General features: G+C 32.1%; 2 protein-coding genes across 2 annotated transcripts; both read left to right on the top strand.

The window, feature by feature from the left end:
• Positions 1-12,711: 12,711 nt before the first annotated feature.
• Positions 12,712-13,793, top strand: LOC139868575 (uncharacterized). Its single transcript, XM_071856910.1, has 3 exons — positions 12,712-12,992; positions 13,130-13,471; positions 13,532-13,793. The coding sequence occupies exons 1-3, from the start codon at positions 12,712-12,714 to the stop codon at positions 13,791-13,793; spliced, it is 885 nt and encodes a 294-aa protein (XP_071713011.1).
• Positions 13,794-13,800: 7 nt separating this feature from the next.
• On the top strand, positions 13,801-24,300 carry LOC139868576 (uncharacterized). Its single transcript, XM_071856912.1, has 3 exons — positions 13,801-14,391; positions 23,978-24,069; positions 24,159-24,300. The coding sequence occupies exons 1-3, from the start codon at positions 13,801-13,803 to the stop codon at positions 24,298-24,300; spliced, it is 825 nt and encodes a 274-aa protein (XP_071713013.1).
• Positions 24,301-25,088: the final 788 nt, after the last annotated feature.

Raw genomic sequence — 25,088 nt, forward strand, 5'->3', positions numbered from 1 at the left:
ATGAAGTGTATGTGAAAAGCATTACAAACAACAAGGTAGCAAGAGGAAAGTTGGTAAGCATGGATCCAACTACGGTTGTTTTGCCGACAGAACTTGGAGCTGGTTGGTGTGAGGTAGAGCTTCAAGTGGCCATCGAAAGAAATGAAGTTTTGTTTAGGCCATATGAGCATATGAGATACATTCATGACGTCATTGGTACGTCTATTGCTTGGCCTACTGCGTTGATCGAGGTATGTCTTTGTTAATTTTGTACTAAAATTATGAATTCATTTTTATAACGTGCACCTTTATGCTTATACGTGGATGGTTTAATTGTAGGTGGCAGATTTTGATGACTGATCAAGATAGATTGGTGATGGATTGAAGAGTTTGTGTGTTTTGTAATGCTAGCCAGTTTGATTATAATGTTTGAACATGAATATTAATTATTTTATGAGTTTGTGTGTTTGAGACAATGATCTGTAATATGTTGATGTTACCTAGAAATATTCTTGCATTTGTGGTGTTGAAACAATATTATAATCTGTAATCTGTAATATTATTTGGATTGCAACAATATTAATATTTGTTTTGTAATTTTAAATTTATTGTAATTGTAATGAATAATAAATTGATGCAGCAAAAGAAAACTGGATCCGAACCAGGACCAAAAGGACCAAATGGCTGAAGCAGGCCCGAAAGGCCCAAAATGGCTGAATCAGGCCCGTAAGGCCCAAATAGCATTACCAGGCACAAAAGGCCCAGTAAGATTAAACGTGGTGACAGGCCCAGATAGCTGAAGCAAATTCAAAAGGCCCAATTATCTGAACTGGGCTAGAAAGGCCCAATTACCATATCCAAGCCCAAAACCCGAAATCGACCCGAATATCTGAACCGGATATTCGAAACTCCTATTACTTGTTAGGACCCCTTTTTTGGTACTAACATATACATATCTCAGGACCCTTTTTTGTGGTACAAAATTAACATCTACTTATATTAGGACTCTTTTTTGTGGTACTTAATTAACATATAGTTAACTTAGGACCCTTTTTGTGGTACTAAATTATATTAGGACCCTTTTCTGTGGTACTTAATTAACATCTAGTTTTATTAGGACCCTTTTTGTGGTACTAAATTATATTAGGACCCTATTTTGTGGTACAAAATTATATTAGGACCCTTTTTTGTGGTACTAAATTATATTAGGACCCTTTTTGTGGTACTTAATTAACATCTAGTTATATTAGGACCCTTTTTTGTGGTACTAAATTATATTAGTACACTTTTTTGAAGTCCTAATGTGTTCTAACAACACAAATTTATGCGTCAGATTATATTATAAAGGGTCATAAGATGGTCTTCTATAAGGACATTTTTTATGTTGTTAATAGGACTCATGAAAACGGTCCTATAAACTTTAAGACCCTTTTTGGTTAATACGACGCACACATATACGTCCAATGGTTTGAGGGTCCTATTAGGCCAAAGGTCCTAAGAATAGGGTTTTTAGGACCCTTTTGGGAGTCCTAAGATAACAATTTTCTTGTAGTGTGTATATATTACATACTTACACACTTTAAACTATATTTTTTCATTCTTCTTCCTCCCTCCATCATAAACCACGACCAAAATCACTTAAATCTTCATTCCTTTGATCAAAAATCCAATCTATAATCATCTTATAAGAATCATTCAAGAACACTTCAAGAAAACCATCCATTTCAAGTTTATACTTTCAAGCTTTTGAATCCATTCCAAGAACTCTTTTGAGAACAAGAAATCTTTAATCATCTCAGCTAACTTCTAAATTTTAATCAAGGTAATAAAAATATTCAAGCTTTGGTTCAATTCATATAATCATAACTATCTTAAAACAAGATAGAATTCTCACTTGAAACTTTTGTTGATTCCAAGCTTCTACTCCAAGATTTCCAAGCTATCAAGGATACTTCAAGCTCAAGAATTTTCTCTTATTCTTTCAGTAGATTTACTCTTTAAACTTGAGGTAGTAACCTTATTCAAAATCTTGTTCAATTCCTATATATATATATATATATATATACATATATATATATATATATATATATATATATATATATATATATATATATATATATATATATATATATATATACATATATATATATATACATATATATAACATGTAATAACAACAATATAGTTTGGTTAATTCTAAACTTGTTTGCAAACTAAATTAATCCTTTTAACTTGACTCTTAAAACACTAAAATATATGTATTATGATAGTATGATATGATAACATAAGTATATATAACTTGCATATATGAAGAACACCTTAAAACTGAACATACGCCGTCGTAGAGAAATCGGGGACTGTTTTGGGTTGGATATTTAAAACCTATCTTAAACTTTGAATTGGAAGTTCATATTCTGAAAAAATTTTATTTCATATGGACATGATAACATATCCAAAAATCATAGCTAAACTCAAAATGGAATTATGTTTATCAAAATGGTCATCAAGATGTCGTTTTCTTGCGATGGATATGACCACCTTCTTTTAAATTGATATGTAACATGTACCCCTGACTTAAAACCTATACTTTTACAGTTTGGTTTTGAAAAATTGAGTTCATTACAAAACCATAGCAATTCGATTCACTCAAATCTGATTTGTAACGAAGAAATTATGGGCAAAATAATATTGGTTAGAAATGGCTAGCTTTAGCTACGGTTTTGATTTGATAAAATCTATACTAACAATATCCTAGCTAATTTTTCCTATATCTGACATGTATTTACACATGTCATGACTATTTCCTTGTAATATACTAGTCTTGGTTAATTCTGGGACAATATAATATAGTATTGATTAGTTAAGACAACACGTCTACAATACGTTGGATAAATCATAAGACAACATGTATACAACATGTTTGGATAGATCATAAGACAACATGTATGCAATACGTTTGGATAAATCATAAGACACCATGTATACAATACGTCTTGGTTAATTCTAAGACAACACGTGTACAATGGGTCGTGATTGACTCTAAAACAATACGTATACAATGAGTCACGATTGAGTCTAAAACAACACGTGTACGATGGGTCGTGATTGAGTCTACAACAATAAGTATACAACACGCTTTGATTAATTCTAAAATTACATATTGGACATTATGACTTGGACTACTAACTTGATTAATTAAAAGAATCATATAAGTATGATATAATTATTATTCGAATATAATTGTAGTATATTTGATATATATTATTATTATTATAGGTTCGTGAATACTGTCGAAGGCCAAGTCTTATTTTTCAACTTATTGAAAAGTCTTGTTATTTACCCTCTTCAAATCACAAGTGAGTTTATAATCTCCCTTTTTAATTGCTTTTTGCAATATATATTTTTGGACTGAGAATACATGCAATGTTTTATAAATGTTTTAAAAAATAGACACAAGCACTAAAATAAATTCTACCTAGGTTAGAATCAAAAATATTCCCCTAGCTTGGTAACATTAATCTATTGGTTTATGAACTGGTAGGCGCGAATCCTAAAGATAGATCTATCGAGTTTAACATCACTACCCAGAATGTTGTACTAGTCAATGATTTTGACTTAGAAGAAGGGTGTTTAGTACTTCGAGGTTATTATCGCACTTGATTCGGTGCACTTTATATATTCAGGGGTATTCATCATTATTATTGTTAAGGCTTGTTACCGAGTGCCCATGGTTTTAGAATGTTTTTACTACACCGCGGTGTAAGGATATTTATGGAAACTGAAATCTTGTGGTCTATTAATATTACTGAAATCATTACTTATGATAAACCTATGAACTCACCAACCTTTATGTTGACACTTTAGCATATTTATTCTCAGGTCCTAGAAGTATTCCGCTGTGTATTTGCTAATTCAAAAAGATATTACATTGAGTCATTCATGACATATTTTCAAAAGACGTTGCATTCAAAATCATCACCATGTATCATATATGGATTGTCACAGGTGTATTATTGTAAACTATTATTTATGGTGATTGTCTATACATAGATACCATCAGATGTTGAAAACCTTGGATATATATATTTATTGACGATGTGTCTTTTAAAAGAATGCAATACTTATAAAACGTATCATATAGAGGTCAATACCTCGCAGTGAAATCGATGAATGATGTACTACGTCTAAAGGGATTTGAACGGGGCATCACAACCTATAATACACATATAGGTACAATACACATAAACACACATTCTCTAAATGAGAATTTACACCAACACCCTTAACCAAGGGTTTTCGTCTAGCTCACAACCACCCGCCCATTTAGACCCCTAGAATGGACTTTACCAATTACCATTATGGGTGGTAATTCTGACTCATTCAAACAAGCACAAACTAACACTCATTGCACTTAACTTTACAAAATCAACCTATAAGTCCAACTTGAACCATATTGCACTTGACCACATTTGACTTATGTTAAAACATCACTTTGACTCAAAATAACTTCTCATGAGCGATTACTTTCAAAAATGCCATTTAACACTTAACACATGTGTTTAAACATCCATTTGACAACAACTAGGGTCATCATCAAATTTGACCCAATTCAATTTACCCATTTTAACATAAGTCCCAAAAACACCCAAAGTCACTAACGGCTAGTGATTATATTTTCAAAATATTAATTAACACCTAAACCAAGTATTTACATACTCGATTCACTAAAACTTGACTCAAATCTTAGTTTGACACTAAATCAAAGTCAACACCCATTTTGATTAGCAAATTTGTTCTTAAGAACCTCAAAACACTAACACGTTTACAATCTAGTGATTTAACACCCAAACCATGACAAATACATCCAAATTCATCATCAAACCCTAAACCTATAATAATCGGGTTCACTTAAACTAACAATACTCAAAACCCCCAAATTTCATAAGAAATGGGGTTTATAACCCTAACTAGGACAAACCCTAACATACTTCAAATTAAACAATAAAATTCGGAGTTAGAACTTACCATCACTACCAAAATGTAGCTAGGAATGAGATGAACAACTTTAACACTAGCACTTTGGTGAGATTTCCACTTCTTCTCCAATCCAAGCTTTCTCACTCTAAAAGTCACCCTCTCTCTCTAAAATAAGATGGGAGTGTTTTGTATGGGTGATAATGAGCTCCAATTGAGTTATAGATCGGTTTTGATGATTCCAAACCGACCCCAAAGTGAAAAAACCATTAATCGCCTCATTAAAACTCAAAATATCAAGAAAAGCACCAAAAATATGTTCCACCCATAATTTACGCCTCCTGGCCGTAAATTACGGCCGGGCCACAAATGTGAGCCGAAAAAATGCACCCCTTTGGGTGCTGAGGAATCCCAGCCCGCCGTAAATTACGCCTACCAGCCGTAATTTACGCATGGTCCATTTTTCCATTTTTTTGACACTTGTTTTGGTCGTAACTTTTAGACCGTAACTCCGTTTTTGATGAATCAAATATCGTTGGAAACCTAATAAGGTCTAATTTAGAATGGAAAGATTCTAAAACATTAACTCAAAGTTTATTTTGGGTCGAAATATATAATTACATGCCTCGTAATTCAAATGACGTCCAAAATAACGCGTAACTGAAAAACGAGATGTTACAACTCTCATCCACTTAGCCTGGATAACGTCACCGTGATAGGTCACATCATAGTGAGATTAGAAGATGTGATGAGTTAGAATGAGACTCGGTAAGGTATGAACATATTCGGTATTAGACAGAATCGATATATTTACATTCCACAACTTCTTAACCTAGTTTACATTGCAATGGATATCTAATTATGACTACTTAGGTTCCTTATATAGCCCTCTTTTAAGAAAAATTCTAATAAGCATGTTTCACATTAACACTATACATACTTCGGGGTCCTAACAATCTCTCCCTTAGTGTTAAATGTGAAAATTACAATGTAATCCTATCAAAATCATCTAAAGGAACTTTGTTCCTCTGAAATGAACTTGCGATTTAAATCCTCTGAGACTCTCATATCTTCTTATATTCATCCTTGTTTTGAGATGACTCTTCAGTCTTGTGAGGATGTATTTGACAATCTCATTATCTTCTGATGAGTAGCATTTGTTGATTAGTCACCATCTCAGATATTTGAAAGCATACATCAACGTTCCATCCGAGTATCTTCTGAAATTTGAAACTCTGATGAAGACCTTTGTGTAATGAGAATTGACAAATACAAACCCATATGGACAGTCACTTACTTCAAGAAAGGACATGTATCTTAGCTTTTCAATCACTTGATTTGGTGGTTTAATTCCAATCTTTGTGTGTCCGGATTCCAAACCCATCTGAAAATCATGAACTGACATCCATCTCATTGAATCAAGAATAAATCTGTAGATCGCCTTCATTGCAGTAGCATGATAAATTGTTGCAGATTCATCCAAGTCAGTTAAGTAATTGTAGATGTAGATAATGTCGTCCATCTTTAGTTTATCGAAATCTACCTCTGAGAACTAATAGTCCTCTTCATCCATTCTTGTCACATAGAAAAGCGGTGCTTTACTCCATCCTTGTTGATCATCAAGATCTTATTTATGCTTTTGATCTCTGAATTTTGCTGTTCTTAAAGTTTCTCTTCATTCTTGAATTTAAATTTGTTGCGAACAATCAAATAAGCTTTGAGGTTTTCTGGTTTTCAGGTTTCTTATGATATTTCCATGCACCTAGAACACCCATTGAGGCTGCAAGGATGAGATCAGAATCACCATTAATCTTGTAAGCTTGTTGTTCAATGAATGGTGAACGAAGAATCTGTCGTACCCCGTCCTAATCCATCTGGATGAAGTCATCAACATTTGGTCCCATTGCGATGATCGACTCCAAGTAATGTCTTTAAAATGAGTAAATGCACAGCAGAAGATTTCTTTCATACCTGAGAATAAACATACTTTAAAGTGTTAACCAAAAGGTTGGTGAGTTCATTAGTTTATCGTAAACATTCATTTCCATCATTTTAATATACCACAAGATTTTAGATATTTAATTGTACACGTAACCCGAGTACATAATAACACGCGTAACCCGCGAATTAAAATTCATTCATATGGTGAACGCTTGATAACCGAACTAACAAGATGCATATCGAATATCCCCATCATTCCGGGACTCTCATCGGATATGATAATCGAAGTACTAAAGCATTCGTAACCCGAATGGGACTTGTCGAGGTCCATAGATCTATCTTTAGGGTTCGCGTCAATTGGTGGCAATTATAATAAACACCAATTCTTAGGCTACCAAGCTAAAAAGGGGCATATTCGATTCGATAATCCAACCATAGAATGTAGTTTCGATTACTTGTGTCTATTTCGTAAAACATTTATAAAAGCAGCGCATTTATTCTCAGTCCCAAAAATATATATTGCAAAAGCATTTAAAAAGGGAGCAGATGAAACTCACAATACTGTATTTTGTAGTAAAAATACATATGACGGAACTGAACAATGCAGGGTTGGCCTCAGATTCACGAACCTATATTAAGTATATATGTTAACACGTTGTAATATTAATCAACTAAGTTTATATATATACATTTTATAATATATAGTTTAATATCCTTATATATAATTATATTAATTCTTATTATTTGTTATAATACTTATCCGATATATATATTTTAATAAATGTGATATTAATATAAATAATATTTTATTAGTTAGAAAAATCTAATATTAATATACTTATAATATATGTAATATATATATATATATATATTATATAGATATCTTTTGTTTGTAAAAATGATAATTATAATAATGATAAAATAATGATAATAATAATAATATTACTAATATAATAATTTTATTATTAATGATAATAATGCTAGTAATTTTAATAATAATAATACTAATAATGATAATCATATTAATAATAATAATGATAATATTTATAATATTACTTATATTAATAATAATAATAATAATAATAATAATAATAATAATAATAATAATAATAATAATAATAATAATAATAATGATGATGATGATGATAATAAAAATTATAGAATGATAATAATCCTAATATTAATGATAATAATAATAATTTGTATTACTTTCATAATAATAATAATAATAATAATAATAATAATAATAATAATAATAATAATAATAATAATAATAATAATAATAATAATAATAATAATAATAATGATAATGATAATAATAATGCCTAAATAATGAAATTACGCATTTTGTTTGTTGGCTCTAAAATAGATCGAGATTAGTCAGAGCAAAACGCAGGAAGGGGAAAAAAATCATTGCGATGGTTCATGAAATTTTTGGTTCGATCAATTGATCAAGAAATCAATCTTTGGTTCATTATCATCATTGTTCGAGCACCAATCATCATGAATAGCAGGTAATCATCATCAATCTTCTTCGTATCATTCTCGTGTCATCATAATCATCAATTCATCATAAATTCATCATCATCGTCATCTCACAATAACAGATTAGTTGCAGGTTCTTGAATGGCAATATCGAGGGTTTCTAGTTTCTAGGTTTGGGGTGTTCATTCGAAACAGAGAATAAATGGTAGGTTTTGATGATCGAATGGTAGGTTTTTTGTGGTGGTTCTTCGTGAGTAAGAACAGCAAAAATTAATAAAATGTTGCAGGTTTATCGATGGAAAAGCTCGATTGTAAAGTTAACACAATGCAGCAGCAGTTTACAAAGGTTATATGGTTTTTGGTTGATTGAATAAATTAGTAATTAATGAACTTTGTCGTGCTTATTAATAAGTAACCAGGTTTTGGTTGTGTGATTATAAATCGAAGGTGAATTTGGGTTGTTTTGATAGGAAAACAGGATAAACAAGTATAATAGCTTAATGTGGTTGTGGTATTTTGAATTGGGTCGATCAAGATGGGTGTTGCAGGTGTGGGTTTTCTTTGTGGTTCTAACGAAACAAATAGTAGTAGCAGAAAGGAAAGGTTTTGATGATGATTTGGGCGGTTTATGGTGGTTGTTTCAATCAGAGAAGATAGGGAGAGAAAGAGATGGAGGTGGTTGTTAATGGTGGTGTTGCAAAAACATAAACGTGAAGGTGGTTTGGGTTTGTTTGACAGCCAGAAACAGACGTAGCAGTTTTATAGCAGCTATTGCAGGCTAGTTAATTATGAGCAGTGATTATTTGTGTGGTGTTTTGCAGGTGGAAGGAGAAGAAATAGGAAAACGCAAAAGTGATGCTACTGATGATGATTTGCAGCTGGAAACAAAGTGATGGTGAGTAAACTGGAAATGAGTTCATCGAGTCTGTCTATAGTCTAAATCATGAAACTGGTAATGTTGTTATTAGGTATTTAGTTATAGTGTATTCGTTATAATGTGTAGTTTTATCTTAAACTTTAAATGTTAATTGTTTTTGTATTGAAGAGAAAAAAAAATTGGAAGAGTAATAGTGGAATACCTTTGATATTTAAGATTATTGATGGTGGTTATGGCTTAATGGTGTTGGTGGTGTTGTTCTTCAGTAATAACTGCAGTAGCAACAAGAAGCCATTTTCGTGGTTTTAAAGGTGGATGGTGGTTTGTAAAATTGAATAGAAGTGAGAGATGATGAGAGAGAGGAAGGGATTATCAAGGGTAGCGGTTATGGTTCGAGTTAGGATGATGATGAAGGCTGCCGGGTAAGAAGGAAAGGAGAAGACAGTGATGGTTATATTATGTTGCATCTATCCCATGTGTATGTATAAGTTATATAGAATTAAAATTATAATAGTTATAAATTATTAATCGATATGAATAAAGTTTGAAAGAGACTGGTAACAAATTCTTGAATGAAATAAGAATATAAAGTGGATGGTGGGGATCAAGGTGATCAATGATGTTTTCAGAGAACCGAAATGGGTTTTGCATATATGTGTATGTAATATATGTGTAAGTATATTGTATATATATAATAATGTGGGTGTTCTGTTATTCATATGTGTGTATACATATATAGATGTTGATATTTATATGAGAATAATATATTTAGTGCCTTTAAACTGAATAATGTTTAGTGTTAGTGTGTTAATCAAAAGAAAGTAAGTGAGATTGGTTGTTTTCCATTATATCTCTATATGTAAATATATTATGAATATATGATATATTGATATATGATAGTATGATAACTCAGTTAAACTGAAATGTTAACAAAATCATATCTCACAAGCCACTAATATTATTCTCGTGAGTTTTAATTATTTTATGCTATTGACACTTTACTCACACTAAACGGTTTCACAAGCATGTTAATTTGTAGAGGACCAAACTACCTAAAACAATCAATTAAAACAACAAAATTAATAATTTAATCTAAACTTTATAATTCTCATAAATGTACAAATCTTGTTTAATAACATTCGGAATGACAAACAGGTATTATTTTTGTTTAGATATTATATTCAATATACTTCTTATATATAGATACATTTTAATAACAAGTGTTTATTTTATTGTATATTATTTTACACAATTAGTTCTAATAATTAACTCATATAATATTTCTAGTTATATTTCCAAATTGCTATATATATATATATATATATATATATATATATATATATATATATATATATATATATATATATATATATATATATATATATATATATATATATATATATATGTATGTATCTAATCACAAATAGATGTTCGTGAATCATCGAGAATGGTCGAAGGTCAATTGAATATACGAAACAGTTCAAAAAATTTGAGATTTAACATTACAGACTTTGCTTATCGTGTCGGAAGCATATAAAGATCAAGTTTAAATTTGGTCGAAAATTTCCAGGTCGTCACAGTACCTACCCGTTAAAGAAATTTCGTCTCGAAATTTGAGTGAGGTTGTCATGGCTAACAGTAAGAATGTTTTCATGACTCATACAAGTTGGAAATTTGAATTTTATCACCATTGAGTAGTATGGATGAAACAATTCGATTGCTCGAAGCGTACGAGTGAAGCTATCACAAAAGATTTGAATAGAGATTCGCCTTAGCTTTTGACATAGTCAGGGTTGAAATTCGGAATTCAAGGGATTAAAGAAAATCTTCGAAATCTATAAGATCTGATTCTTCGGGATTTAAGGGAATTAGGATCTCTTTAATTAAATGCGATCATCTATCTCGATTGTTACGTCTGATTTTTTCTTTATAAATTAAACTCTTCCATTTCATTATTCTCACCATTCCTATACTTTCTTTCTTAGTTCATACATCTCAAAAGATTGTGAGAATGCTTAATCCAGTTCTAATCCTTGTCTTTATCCTAACTATCGCAACAATCATTCTCCTTTTCCAACTTCTACCAGAGGAATCTATTTACTTCTACTTCGCCCTTGAGGTTATAGTGTTTTTAATCCTCTCGTGTCTTTATGTTGAGATAAACATTGATATACACGGTTTGTAATTTATATGTTGTTATTGGGCTTTATATTCTCCCTTATATTTCGGAGCTCCATGCTTTTCTTTTCTCTTCCCGACTTTAAATAGAGCAAGTAATGGTCCAGAATTCGTAGATATAACGTGTCAAATGAACATGACTAATGTTCTAAGAGAGCGATAGCACGACCTTGATTGGTTAAATTACTAGAATTCAAGAGAGAAGATAGAACTATCAAGAAAATATGTTCTTGATGTGTTTAGAGATTAGATAGAATGTAAGAGTCGTGTAACATTATAATCGTTTTGTTCATTTGGTGAAACTCTCTCTCTGTCTAACGTTCACCTGCATCTCCTTTTACCTTCTCCAAAACTCCTTTTACTCTTACTCCATTTTTTCTCTCAAACTAGAGAGATCTAGACCAAGCCACCACCACCACTTTATTCCTATTTGTTTCCCGAACACACCCGTACCAGTTTTACCACCTCTGGTTCCTCAACATGCTGCCACGCGCTAAACCCATTCTCGGCATTTTTGTGTTCTCCGGCATAATTTCCCAGAATTTTTCGACCTGCTTGTCGACCTTGGGGTGCGCTGAAATTGCCACGCTTCTTGTTGTTGTTTGCTTTTGCTTTCAACTACTGGGAAATTCTGACCACCGCAACTCGACCGTACCCCGACTGGTTTTGCCTCTCCTTCCCATCGTATTCTCCCTTTTAGACTTATTTTTCTCTATTACTCGTTTTAGTATAAATCCACTTATTTTTAGGACAGATTTTTGAAACTGTATATGCTTGCTTCTACTGTTGCTTTATTACTTGCTTCCTCTGCTTTTATTGAATTAGGACTGTGTATAGATTTGGTAGTAATAAATTGATTTTAATTATTATTCCTGTTAATCTATTTTGTCTTATGGTTAGTTTTTAGTCATTATTGCTTCTGCTTAGATCCATTATTATTATTATTATTATTATTATTATTATTATTATTATTATTATTATTATTATTATTATTATTATTATTATTATTATTATTATTATTATTATTATTATTATTATTACTATTACTATTATTATTACTATTATTATTATTATTATTATTATTATTATTATTATTATTATTATTATTATTATTATTTGTTGTATTCCTTTTGTCATTTCTTTTTTCTTTTATTCTTTTCTTTTTGTCGATCCGGTTCCATAGGGTAAGATAGATACTAGACGTACTTGACTTGACTTGTAGAGACTGTAAGGTCCTGACTTACTTGACTTGTTCCTCCCAACAAAGATTGTTGGTCATGGATTTGGTTCTCCAGAGACGGGCCACCAAGAGTGTGAGACCCGTTAAACCTAAAATCTTGTGGAAGAAGTTGAACGGAGAGAAGGCAGAGTATTTTAAAACCTCGGTATCCCACGTTGACGCGGATCAGATGTGGAATCGTCTGGCGTCCACCATTAGAGAAGTAGCCAAGGAAGCTTTGGGTGTGGCAGTAGGAACATCGAGAGGACACAAGTCTGATAGAGAATCATGGTGGATTAGTGATGAGGTTCAAATCAAAGTCGCGCTTAAACAACTAAGGTTTAGGGAGCTCATCACTTGTCGGGATGAGACCCCGGTGGATACAACTAGGGCCAAAGAGAGATATAAAGAAGCCAAAAGAGAAGCCAAGAAGGTTGTGGCCTGCGCAAGGAAAAAGCATACGAAGATTTGTACAGGAAACTAGACTCCAAAGAGGAAGTAAACGATATCAACAGGATAGCCAAAGCTAGGGAGCGAAGGCGCAGGGATCTTGATAGCATCAAGTGTATCAAAGAAGAAGTTGGTCAAACCTTAGTAAAGGAAGACGAAATTAGGAAAAGAAGGGAATGGTATTTCTCATCTCTTTTCATTGGGGAAAGATCTGGGCATCTCGAAGATCTGCAAGAGTTTGATATAGAACAATCCCAGAACAACATGGATTGTGAGAGGATCAACCAAAAGGAAGTACGAGTGGCACTACGAAAGATGGGAAGAAATAAAGCTGTGGGACCGGACCAGATCCCCATTGAGGCGTGGAGGTGCCTTGGCGACGATGGTGTTAGGTGGCTGACTTGCTTTTTCAATATGACATTTTGAAGCTCTAAAATGCCTATGGAATGGAGACTAAGTGAGACTATCCCCATCTATAAGAACAAGGGGAATGCTCAAATATGCGGTAGTTATAGAGGCATAAAACTACTTAGTCATACTACGAAGCTGTGGGAGAGAGTGATAGAGACTAGACTTCGACGCATAACAAGTATTTCGGAGAACCAATTTGGTTTCATGCCAGGGCGCTCATCGATTGATCTAATTCATATTATTAGGAACCTGATGGAGAAGTATAGAGAAAAAAAATAACTTAGAGATGGTTTTCATTGACTTGGAAAAGGCCTACGATTGCTTTCCACGAAACTTGATTTGGAAAACCCTTAATGCTAGAAGTATCCCAAGTAAATATATTAGTGTTATTAGGGATATGTACGAAGGGGCAAAGTCTTGCGTTGGGACGCATGTGGGAAATACCGAAGCTTTCCCAATAGAAGTAGGTTTGCATCAGGGATCGACTGTTAGCCCTTTTCTTTTCGCTTTGATCCTTGGCGAACTTTCTCGAGGGATACAAGAGTGTATCCCTTGGTGCATGATTTTTGCCGATGATATTGTGCTTGTTTCTGAATCTAAGGAGGAGATAAATAGAAGACTGGAGCAATGGAGGGTGGCCTTAGAAAGCAATGGTCTTAAAGTTAGTAGACAAAAAATGGAATATCTAAGATGTGATTTCCATAGGAACGATGATGAACAAGATGATGGAGTAAACATCTGCATTGGAGACCAGATCCTGCATCCACAAACTTCGTTTAGATGTCCAGGCTCGGTGCTTCACAAATCAGGGAGGATAGATGAAGACGTATCGCATCGCATTAGAGTAGGATGGGTGAAGTGGAGGGCAGCGACTAGAGTCTTATGCGACAAGAAGATCCCCCTTAAGCTGAAAGGAAAATTCTTCAAGGTGGCAATTAGACCTGCCATGCTATACGGATTAGAGTGTTGGCCATTGACGAAGGCGCAAGAGAGAAGGATGGAGGTGGCAGAGATGAGGATGCTTAGGTGGACATGCGGTAAAACCATGTTGGATATGACTCCAAATAGTGTTTTTAGGGAGAACATGAAAGTTAGAAGCATCATCGACAAGCTAAGAGAAGAACGACTTCGATGGTTTGGGCATGTGAGGAGGCGACCTCTTACAGCACCTGTTAGGAGAGTCGAGGCACTTACGGTTGATGGTGTAAGGAGAAGGGGTAGACCTACACGTAGGTGGGAGGACAGAATAAAGTTCGACTTGAAGGATATTTTATTGACCGAGGACATGACCTCTGATAGGAATGCGTGGAGGACTATAATTAGAATAGACGAGTAGGTTTAGGTACGTAGGTGTGTATGTGGGTCTGTATGTTTGTAGGTTTACAGGTACGGGTGATTGTGTGTATGTGTCCCCTTTTAGAGTGATCTACGTATGATTGTTTATGTATAGTATGTATCTTCATGTTTTGTGTATTTTATTTTACCAGGACCCCCTCTTGGTATTGGGTATGTTTGTTTGTGCATGTATGTTGTTGTATGTATGGGTGTTTGTGTTTGTATGTACGTACGCATGTTTTGGGTTTTAGGTATGGATGCATGATTGTCTATGTATGTATGTTTTTGGGTATGCTTGTGTGCGTTTGTTTGTATGTGTGCATATATGGTTTCATATTTGTATCTTTGTGGACGTATGTTAGTATGTTTTTTTTTATGTATGTATGCGTATGTAGGTATGCTAGTTTGTATGTATGTATGTATGTATGTATGTATGTATGTAAGTAGGTATGTGGTGTATGTATGTATGTATGTATGTATGTATGTATATTCCTTTTTTATATGTGTTGTGTATGTTTAGGTCCGGATGTAGGTATGTATGTATGTATAATGTAGATATGCATGTTTAGGTGTGTTTATCATTTATGGTTATTGTTCTTTTAGTGTAGCTTTTCCCTGTATGCCTTAAGCACCCCAAGGCGGCCTAAGGTACGTTTTCTATATATATATATATATATATATATATATATATATATATATATATATATATATATATATATATATATATATATATATATATATATATATATTTATATATATATATATATATATACATATACATATACATATACATATACATATACATATACATATATACATATATACATACATACATACTTATAAATACATTTTATTTTTCTTTTTTATGGCTCTATTAAGTGAGGCAATAGCTAGCGTCGACTTAATGGCGCCTGACTGCTGCTTAGAGCCTAAATTGAACTCCAGGCATGTTCTAAAACCTAAGAAAATTTGATTTTACCATTTTCATGGTGTCTTTATTTATTTATTTTTTTGTTTTTTATTTTTTATTTTTTATTATTTTTTTCTTTATTTACTTTTATATATTTATTATTTTATTTTTATCTATTTATTTATTTATTTATTTATTTATTTTTAAAATTTTAAATTTCCTCTACTTTTTGGCCGGAGGTCCGCTTAGAAGCAATCTCTTTATCCGTCGAATCGAGAGAGGGATGACTCTCTACTCTTGTGAGTGTTTCACTCGGGGTGGAGAAACGATTTCTCTTTATTCAAGGATAGAGGAAGGATTGTCTACGTCACACCTCCCCCATACCCCATTCATATGGGATTGAGTTTTGTTGTTGTTATTGTTGTTGTTGTAAGAGTCGTGTAACATGGCACATGATGATGATATGATCTGTGAATCATCACATTCCATTAGAAACTCAGCATGACTTACTGTAATATAATAACGTTGATCAAGTGTCATTATATTATACTAACTCATGATTCAGTTCCCAACACTACTTCAATATCATTCCTATTTTAAACTTAAAGGTTTATAGAATATAGAAACTAAACAGTTTCCTTTATAATACAGATAGCGTGAAGAGATAATGATTTCAGATAAGAATTGTTATGAAAATATCTTCAGAAATATCGAAGATATTTATAATGAAAAATACGATGATATCTTAAAATTTCTAATATCGATGGATGATGATGAAGATTTGTCTGTAAAGTGTAGAGTCAGGAGCAAGGTATTCGTTAATGACTTCAGCAGATACTAAATCATTTGGATTCTTTGAAGGCAGGTTTAGTATTTGTGATTTGTCCACAGCCTCCTTCATGGTTTGCTCAATCCGTTTTCCAGTTCCAACTTTTCTGAGCTTCGCCAACATATTATTCTTTATCATCAAACTTCCGACTGTTAAAGTCATTTACGGTTGTCTACAGATTCTGCTGCTTCATTCAGCTTTTTCAACATTCAAAGTATTGATTCGTGGACTGAGTGCTTTTCAGAATTTCAGAATGGAAGATCATAATTCTAAGAGATAAATGTTATATGTATACATATAACTGTTGATGTAGTAATGCTGCGAGATTCAAAATACTGATTGTTAATTCCCGATAATTGATACGGTACTTCTTGTTACAAGATGTGGATGAGTATATGAATAGGTTTTAACGAACAAATATAATGGTTCTTCGGAGAGACTTAAGCCAATGAGTAATGAAGTTGCTGGTAAGTTTACTGCTAATGTGGTGGAATATAAACGGTTCTCCGGTAACGATGATGAAGGGGAAAACTGATGTGTGCGAGGCGTACTAGGAAATAGTTATATTTTTGCTACAAAATACTATTAAATACGATACAATTTTACACAAGATATTTATTTATTTATAGAATGGATATACTTAAACCTTGCTACAACACTTATAGGCAGTGTACCTAATCGTACAGTAGTGTAGTTTTTAGTAAGTCCGGTTCGTTCCACAGGGAGACTTAGCCAAGTTTAACGCTATATTTTTAACTTATGATTGTAAAAATGCAAAAATATATATAAGTAGTATTATTATTATAAAAGGGGGTTTTTACCGTTTAATGACCGGTTTGTCATTTTTAAAACTTTAGTCGCAGTTAAAACCTAAAGTAAAATATTAAAAATAAATATAACTTAATTTAAAGCGTAAAGTAAATAACGATAATGAAATTGCGATAAATAAAAATACGATAAATAAAAAGTACGATAATTAAAGAGTACGATAATTAAAAGTGCAATTAAATACAATGACAATAAATAAAAGTGCGATAATTAAAAGTGCAATTAAATATGAAATAAAGGAAATTAAATATGAAATAAAGGAATTATGCTTATTTAAACTTCCGTAATCATGATGTTCGATGTGTTGTTTTTAGTTTATTCCCATGGGTTAATTGTCCTTTGTCCTGGATTATTCGATATGTCCATACGGATTTGTCCATAATAGTCCATCAGTCATAATCATAAAGTGCGAGAGTCTTCGTCAAATTATTCTTATTCCCGAAGTCAAATATTCCAACTAATTAGGGATTCGAATTGTAACAAGGTCTTAATACTTTGTTTAATGAGTACACCAGGTTATCGACTGCGTGTAGTCCAAGGTTTTACTACTTTGTTAACAATTACACCGATTACCCTTGAATGTAATCCACCCCTGTTTCAACAAGTCTATTAACTATTAATCCAGTTCCGTGTCCAGTAAAATGAACAATTATTGGTGTTTATAGATATCCCGCCCACCGTACCCAGTCAAGCGTATGTGGTTATATATAAATACGTCAAATTATAATAATCTAATTTCTACAAGTGTCGTTCTTTTATCCAAACCCCAATTATGGTCCAAAGCCCAATTACCCAATTTTAATATTTTTAGCCCAACATCACGATTACTTCAATTTAAATAAGCATAATAATAACTTAGCTACGAGACATTAATTTAAAAAGGTTGAACATAACTTACAATGATTAATAATAGCGTAGCGTTACACGGAGAGAATTTCGACTTACATGTAGAGACCCATCCTAATCCATCCGGATGAAGTCCATATCGATTATAAACGATTCACAACAGTTGATTACATCGCGAGGTACTTGACCTCTATATGATACATTTTAAAAATATTGCATTCGTTTTTAAAAGACAAACTTTCATTTACATCAAAAGTTGACGGCATGCATATTCTTTCGTAATATAACCATCTATAAATGACTTAATAATAATCTTGATGAACTCGACGAATTGAATGCAACGTCTTTTGAAATATGTCATGAATGACTTCAAGTAATATCTCTAAAATGAGCAAATGCACAGCGGAAGATTTCTTTCATACCTGAGAATAAACATGCTTTCAAGTGTCAACCAAAAGGTTGGTGAATTCATCAGTTTATAGTAATCATTTCATTTTCATCATTTTAATAGACCATAAGATTTTAAATATTATAAAATGTGCAGAAGTCCCATTCCAACTGCACAAAAAAATATCTTTCATATGAAGAACACCTGGTGAGGATTCAAAATATAATAGTAACCATCTGTGCCGGTTTTACACCCCACGGCTGAATACATGTGCCTTCAAAATATAGAACCTCTGTGCCGGTCTTTACACCCCACGGCTGAACACATGTTTATAAAATATAGGACAACCGGTGCCAAAATGTCATAAATAATAAACCATCCACCGGGCTCGGAAGCTCATACGCTCTAACGAAAACTGGGGGGCTAATGCGTGTCATAATAATCAACCCCAATCCCAGATAATTCTTTCATAGAATACAGTTAAGGTACTTGTGTCTATTGCGTCAAACATTTATAAAAGCGCATGTATTCTCAGTCCCAAAAATGTAAAGAGTAAAAAGGGAATCAAATGAAACTCACCATACTGTATTTTGTAGTCAAAATACATATTACGACATTGAACAAATGTAAGGTTGACCTCTGATTCACGAACCTATATCATATATATATATATATATATATATATATATATATATATATATATATATATATATATATATATATATATATATATATATATATATATATATATATATATATATATTAACACATATAGTTGTAATCAAATAAATTCATATATTATATCTTAATTTATATATCTTATATACTTAATTTGCATATATTTAAAATAGTTAATATTTATATAGTTTACTATTATATTTTAAATCAATAATTTGTTATATGCAAATTTATATAAGTAATCTTAATATATATGATTATATGTAATATTATGGTAGTTGTAATATATATACCCATATATAGAAAATATTTATTTTAATAACTATAATGATAATAAAGATAAGAATAATAGTAATAATAAAAGTAATTAAATTATATAACTACCTCGAAGAATAAGTTCCAAAAAAAATAAGTACCCTTGCCCGGGCTCGAACACACGACCTCGCGCTCACTCGCAAATAACCTTAACCATACGACCACTGTTGCTTTTCTGATTTCATCTGCTACCCACCACTATTTAACCCGATTTAAAGAGCCCAACACAATTTCACGAGCTCAACAGTTAACTTAATCCTTGGCCCAACAACTTTCGTCCCAACAGCTTCTCTTGATACTTTAAAAAAAAATATTGTAGTGGCCTGGGTTCGAACCCAGGACCTCTTGCTTAAACACCAACAACCCAAACCACTCTTCCATTTTTTTCTTTCTGTTTTATTTCAGATATTAATTCTACTTATAATGTTCCTGTTGAAATGTCCCGTTCTTATTGATTAAAAACGTTCCATATTAATTGATTTCGTTGCGAGGTTTTGACCTCTATATGAGACGTTTTTCAAAGACTGCATTCATTTTTAAAACAAACCATAACCTTTATTTCATAGATAAAGGTTTTAAAAAGCTTTACGTAGATTATCAAATAATGATAATCTAAAATATCCGGTTTACACACGACCATTACATAATGGTTTACAATACAAATATGTTACAACAAAATAAGTTTCTTGAATGCAGTTTTTACACAATATTATACAAGCATGGACTCCAAATCTCGTCCTTATTTAAGTATGCGACAGCGGAAGCTCTTAATAATCACCTGAGAATAAACATGCTTAAAACGTCAACAAAAATGTTGGTGAGTTATAGGTTTAACCTATATATATCAAATCATAATAATAGACCACAAGATTTCATATTTCAATACACATCCCATACATAGAGATAAAAATCATGCATATGGTGAACACCTGGTAACCGACATTAACAAGATGCATATATAAGAATATCCCCATCATTCCGGGACACCCTTCGGATATGATATAAATTTCGAAGTACTAAAGCATCCGGTACTTTGAATGGGGTTTGTTAGGCCCAATAGATCTATATTTAGGATTCGCGTCAATTAGGGTGTCTGTTCCCTAATTCTTAGATTACCAGACTTAATAAAAAGGGGCATATTCGATTTCGATAATTCAACCATAGAATGTAGTTTCACGTACTTGTGTCTATTTTGTAAATCATTTATAAAACCTGCATGTATTCTCATCCCAAAAATATTAGATTTTAAAAGTGGGACTATAACTCACTTTCACAGATTTTTACTTCGTCGGGAAGTAAGACTTGGCCACTGGTTGATTCACGAACCTATAACAATATATACATATATATCAAAGTATGTTCAAAATATATTTACAACACTTTTAATATATTTTGATGTTTTAAGTTTATTAAGTCAGTTGTCCTCGTTAGTAACCTACAACTAGTTGTCCACAGTTAGATGTACAGAAATAAATCGATAAATATTATCTTGAATCAATCCACGACCCAGTGTATACGTATCTCAGTATTGATCACAACTCAAACTATATATATTTTGGAATCAACCTCAACTCTGTATAGCTAACTCCAACATTCACATATAGAGTGTCTATGGTTGTTCCGAAATATATATAGATGTGTCGACATGATAGGTCGAAACATTGTATACGTGTCTATGGTATCTCAAGATTACATAATATACAATACAAGTTGATTAAGTTATGGTTGGAATAGATTTGTTACCAATTTTCACGTAGCTAAAATGAGAAAAATTATCCAATCTTGTTTTACCCATAACTTCTTCATTCTAAATCCGTTTTGAGTGAATCAAATTGCTATGGTTTCATATTGAACTCTATTTTATGAATATAAACAGAAAAAGTATAGGTTTATAGTCGGAAAAATAAGTTACAAGTCGTTTTTGTAAAGGTAGTCATTTCAGTCGAAAGAACGACGTCTAGATGACCATTTTAGAAAACATACTTCCACTTTGAGTTTAACCATAATTTTTGGATATAGTTTCATGTTCATAATAAAAATCATTTTCTCAGAATAACAACTTTTAAATCAAAGTTTATCATAATTTTTAATTAACTAACCCAAAACAGCCCGCGGTGTTACTACGACGGCGTAAATTCGGTTTTACGGTGTTTTTCGTGTTTCCAGGTTTTAAATCATTAAGTTAGCATATCATATAGATATAGAACATGTGTTTAGTTAATTTTAAAAGTCAAGTTAGAAGGATTAACTTTTGTTTGCGAACAAGTTTAGAATTAACTAAACTATGTTCTAGTGATTACAAGTTTAAACCTTCGAATAAGATAGCTTTATATGTATGAATCGAATGATGTTATGAACATCATTACTACCTTAAGTTCCTTGGATAAACCTACTGGAAAAGAGAAAAATGGATCTAGCTTCAACGGATCCTTGGATGGCTCGAAGTTCTTGAAGCAGAATCATGACACGAAAACAAGTTCAAGTAAGATCATCACTTGAAATAAGATTGTTATAGTTATAGAAATTGAACCAAAGTTTGAATATGATTATTACCTTGTATTATAATGATAACCTACTGTAAGAAACAAAGATTTCTTGAGGTTGGATGATCACCTTACAAGATTGGAAGTGAGCTAGCAAACTTGAAAGTATTCTTGATTTTATGAAACTAGAACTTTTGGAATTTATGAAGAACACTTAGAACTTGAAGATAGAACTTGAGAGAGATCAATTAGATGAAGAAAATTGAAGAATGAAAGTGTTTGTAGGTGTTTTTGGTCGTTGGTGTATGGATTAGATATAAAGGATATGTAATTTTGTTTTCATGTAAATAAGTCATGAATGATTACTCATATTTTTGTAATTTTATGAGATATTTCATGCTAGTTGCCAAATGATGGTTCCCACATGTGTTAGGTGACTCACATGGGCTGCTAAGAGCTGATCATTGGAGTGTATATACCAATAGTACATACATCTAAAAGCTGTGTATTGTACGAGTACGAATACGGGTGCATACGAGTAGAATTGTTGATGAAACTGAACGAGGATGTAATTGTAAGAATTTTTGTTAAGTAGAAGTATTTTGATAAGTGTCTTGAAGTCTTTCAAAAGTGTATGAATACATATTAAAACACTACATGTATATACATTTTAACTGAGTCGTTAAGTCATCGTTAGTCGTTACATGTAAATGTTGTTTTGAAACCTTTAGGTTAACGATCTTGTTAAATGTTGTTAACCCAATGTTTATAATATCAAAAGAGATTTTAAATTATTATATTATCATGATATTATGATGTACGAATATCTCTTAATATGATATATATACATTAAATGTCGTTACAACGATAATCGTTACATATATGTCTCGTTTCAAAATCATTAAGTTAGTAGTCTTGTTTTTACATATGTAGTTCATTGTTAATATACTTAATGATATGTTTACTTATCATAATATCATGTTAACTATATATATAACCATATATATATGTCATCATATAGTTTTTACAAGTTTTAACGTTCGTGAATCACCGGTCAACTTGGGTGGTCAATTGTCTATATGAAACCTATTTCAATTAATCAAGTCTTAATAAGTTTGATTGCTTAACATGTTGGAAACATTTAATCATGTAAATATCAATCTCAATTAATATATATAAACATGGAAAAGTTCGGGCCACTACACCTGTTTCTTCTCCTTCATCACATTCATCATCATTATTTTCATTAACTGATTATTATCATTATCATCTTTATGTATCATTATCAATATCTTAATCATAAATATAAATCATAATCATGATTATGAATCGTATTCTTAATCATAAATCATAATCATGCCCGGCTACCATCATCACAATATTAATTATTATCTATTATCACCATCACTGTTCCGTCCACTATTATCATCATTTTATGTATCACTCTTACAACAGCCCAACTGAATAGTCACGACCCATATAATATCTAAGCCCACAATCGATTTTAAAAAAAAAACGTGCATGGCCCAAGTCCCATCCTAGTCCCGTATTTCATTCAAACACTTAACTTAGTCGATATATTTGTTTTTTTTTTAATTGCAACATGGAAATTCCACTACTCATATTAAATTAATAAAAGATGGAATAGGTGGCCTTTGCTTCTGTAATTGGAAGACCATAATAATCCCACTAGTATTTGTCCACTAAAAAGCATACATCACACTTTAATCGTCTCTTCTATTTAACCGAAACAGAAAAAAATTTAGCAGCCAACAGTACACGAAGCAGAAACGGAAGTATGATAAGCATTTACCTCAGTTTAATGGTGGCGTTTAATGGTGGTTCATGTAGAAGAAAGACAATAAGAAAGAAGAGAGAGAGAGAGAAGAGAGTGAGGTTGTGATTAAAGGTGACGGTTTGGATTGTAAGTTCATGGTGGCTGGGTGGTAATATGGGTCTCGGTTTTCACCGCACAACAGGAGATAGCTCATGTAGCGGTTTCATGATTTCATGTGAGTTTCTTGATTGTTAGATGGCGGTTTAGTGGTGTTGGTGATGGGAGTTCGCGGTGCTGTTTATGGGTGCTTGGTTCGTCGGATAGAAATAGCAACAAAAGAAAAATGATAGTGGTGGTGGTAGTTTTGCAGCTATCAAGTAGTAGCAGCACAATTTGAAAACATTTTCTAAATATAAAGGCGTTTTGGTTGTTCATGGGTTCGAATAATTGTGAAGTAGGAGCAGATAACTTCTAAGATTTTAAATGATGTGTGGTAGTTTATTTCGAATTCAAGAAACAAAAAAAAAGAAGCAGAAGTGGATATATACATCGTTTTCTTGCTTGTTGTGATGGTTCAAAGTGTTGGTTGGAAGTGGTGTTTGTTTTGAACTAAGACAGAAACGGATATAGGTGTAATTGGGTTTGTACGAAAGAAATAAAGAACATAAGCTGTAGTAGCTATAGTCTGTTTGTGATGGTGTTTGGTGTAGTTGTGAACTGAAAACATAAACTTGGCCAGTTGTTCTCGAGAAGAATAATGGTGTGTTTTTCAAATAAAATTCTGATTTTTGCTGTTATCAATCGAATTGCACTTACTGAGTATTATATGAAGGCTAATAGATTGCAGTGTCATGGAATCAATTAGTTTTTGTTTTGTAGCTTAATGAGTCGACAAGTTTCAATCTGTCAGAAGAAAAAAGAAAAAATAAAATAATGAAATGGACCTTCAACTGATTTTGTTATTATCTGTGATTTGATTTCGTACAAGCAAGATTTCAAACAGGATCCTATTACCATTAAAGTTGGATAGGGATTTCTAACAGATTACAATCATCAATCTGTGTTTATAGTTATTATTTATAATTATAATTAGGAATTATAAATACAATAATAGTAATAATAATAATACTTTTAATATTAATATTAATATTAATACAAAAAGAAAAAATATCAATAATATCATAA

This window comes from Rutidosis leptorrhynchoides, chromosome 9 (genome assembly GCF_046630445.1).
Source record: "Rutidosis leptorrhynchoides isolate AG116_Rl617_1_P2 chromosome 9, CSIRO_AGI_Rlap_v1, whole genome shotgun sequence".
In the NCBI taxonomy this organism is placed as follows: Eukaryota; Viridiplantae; Streptophyta; class Magnoliopsida; order Asterales; family Asteraceae; genus Rutidosis; species Rutidosis leptorrhynchoides.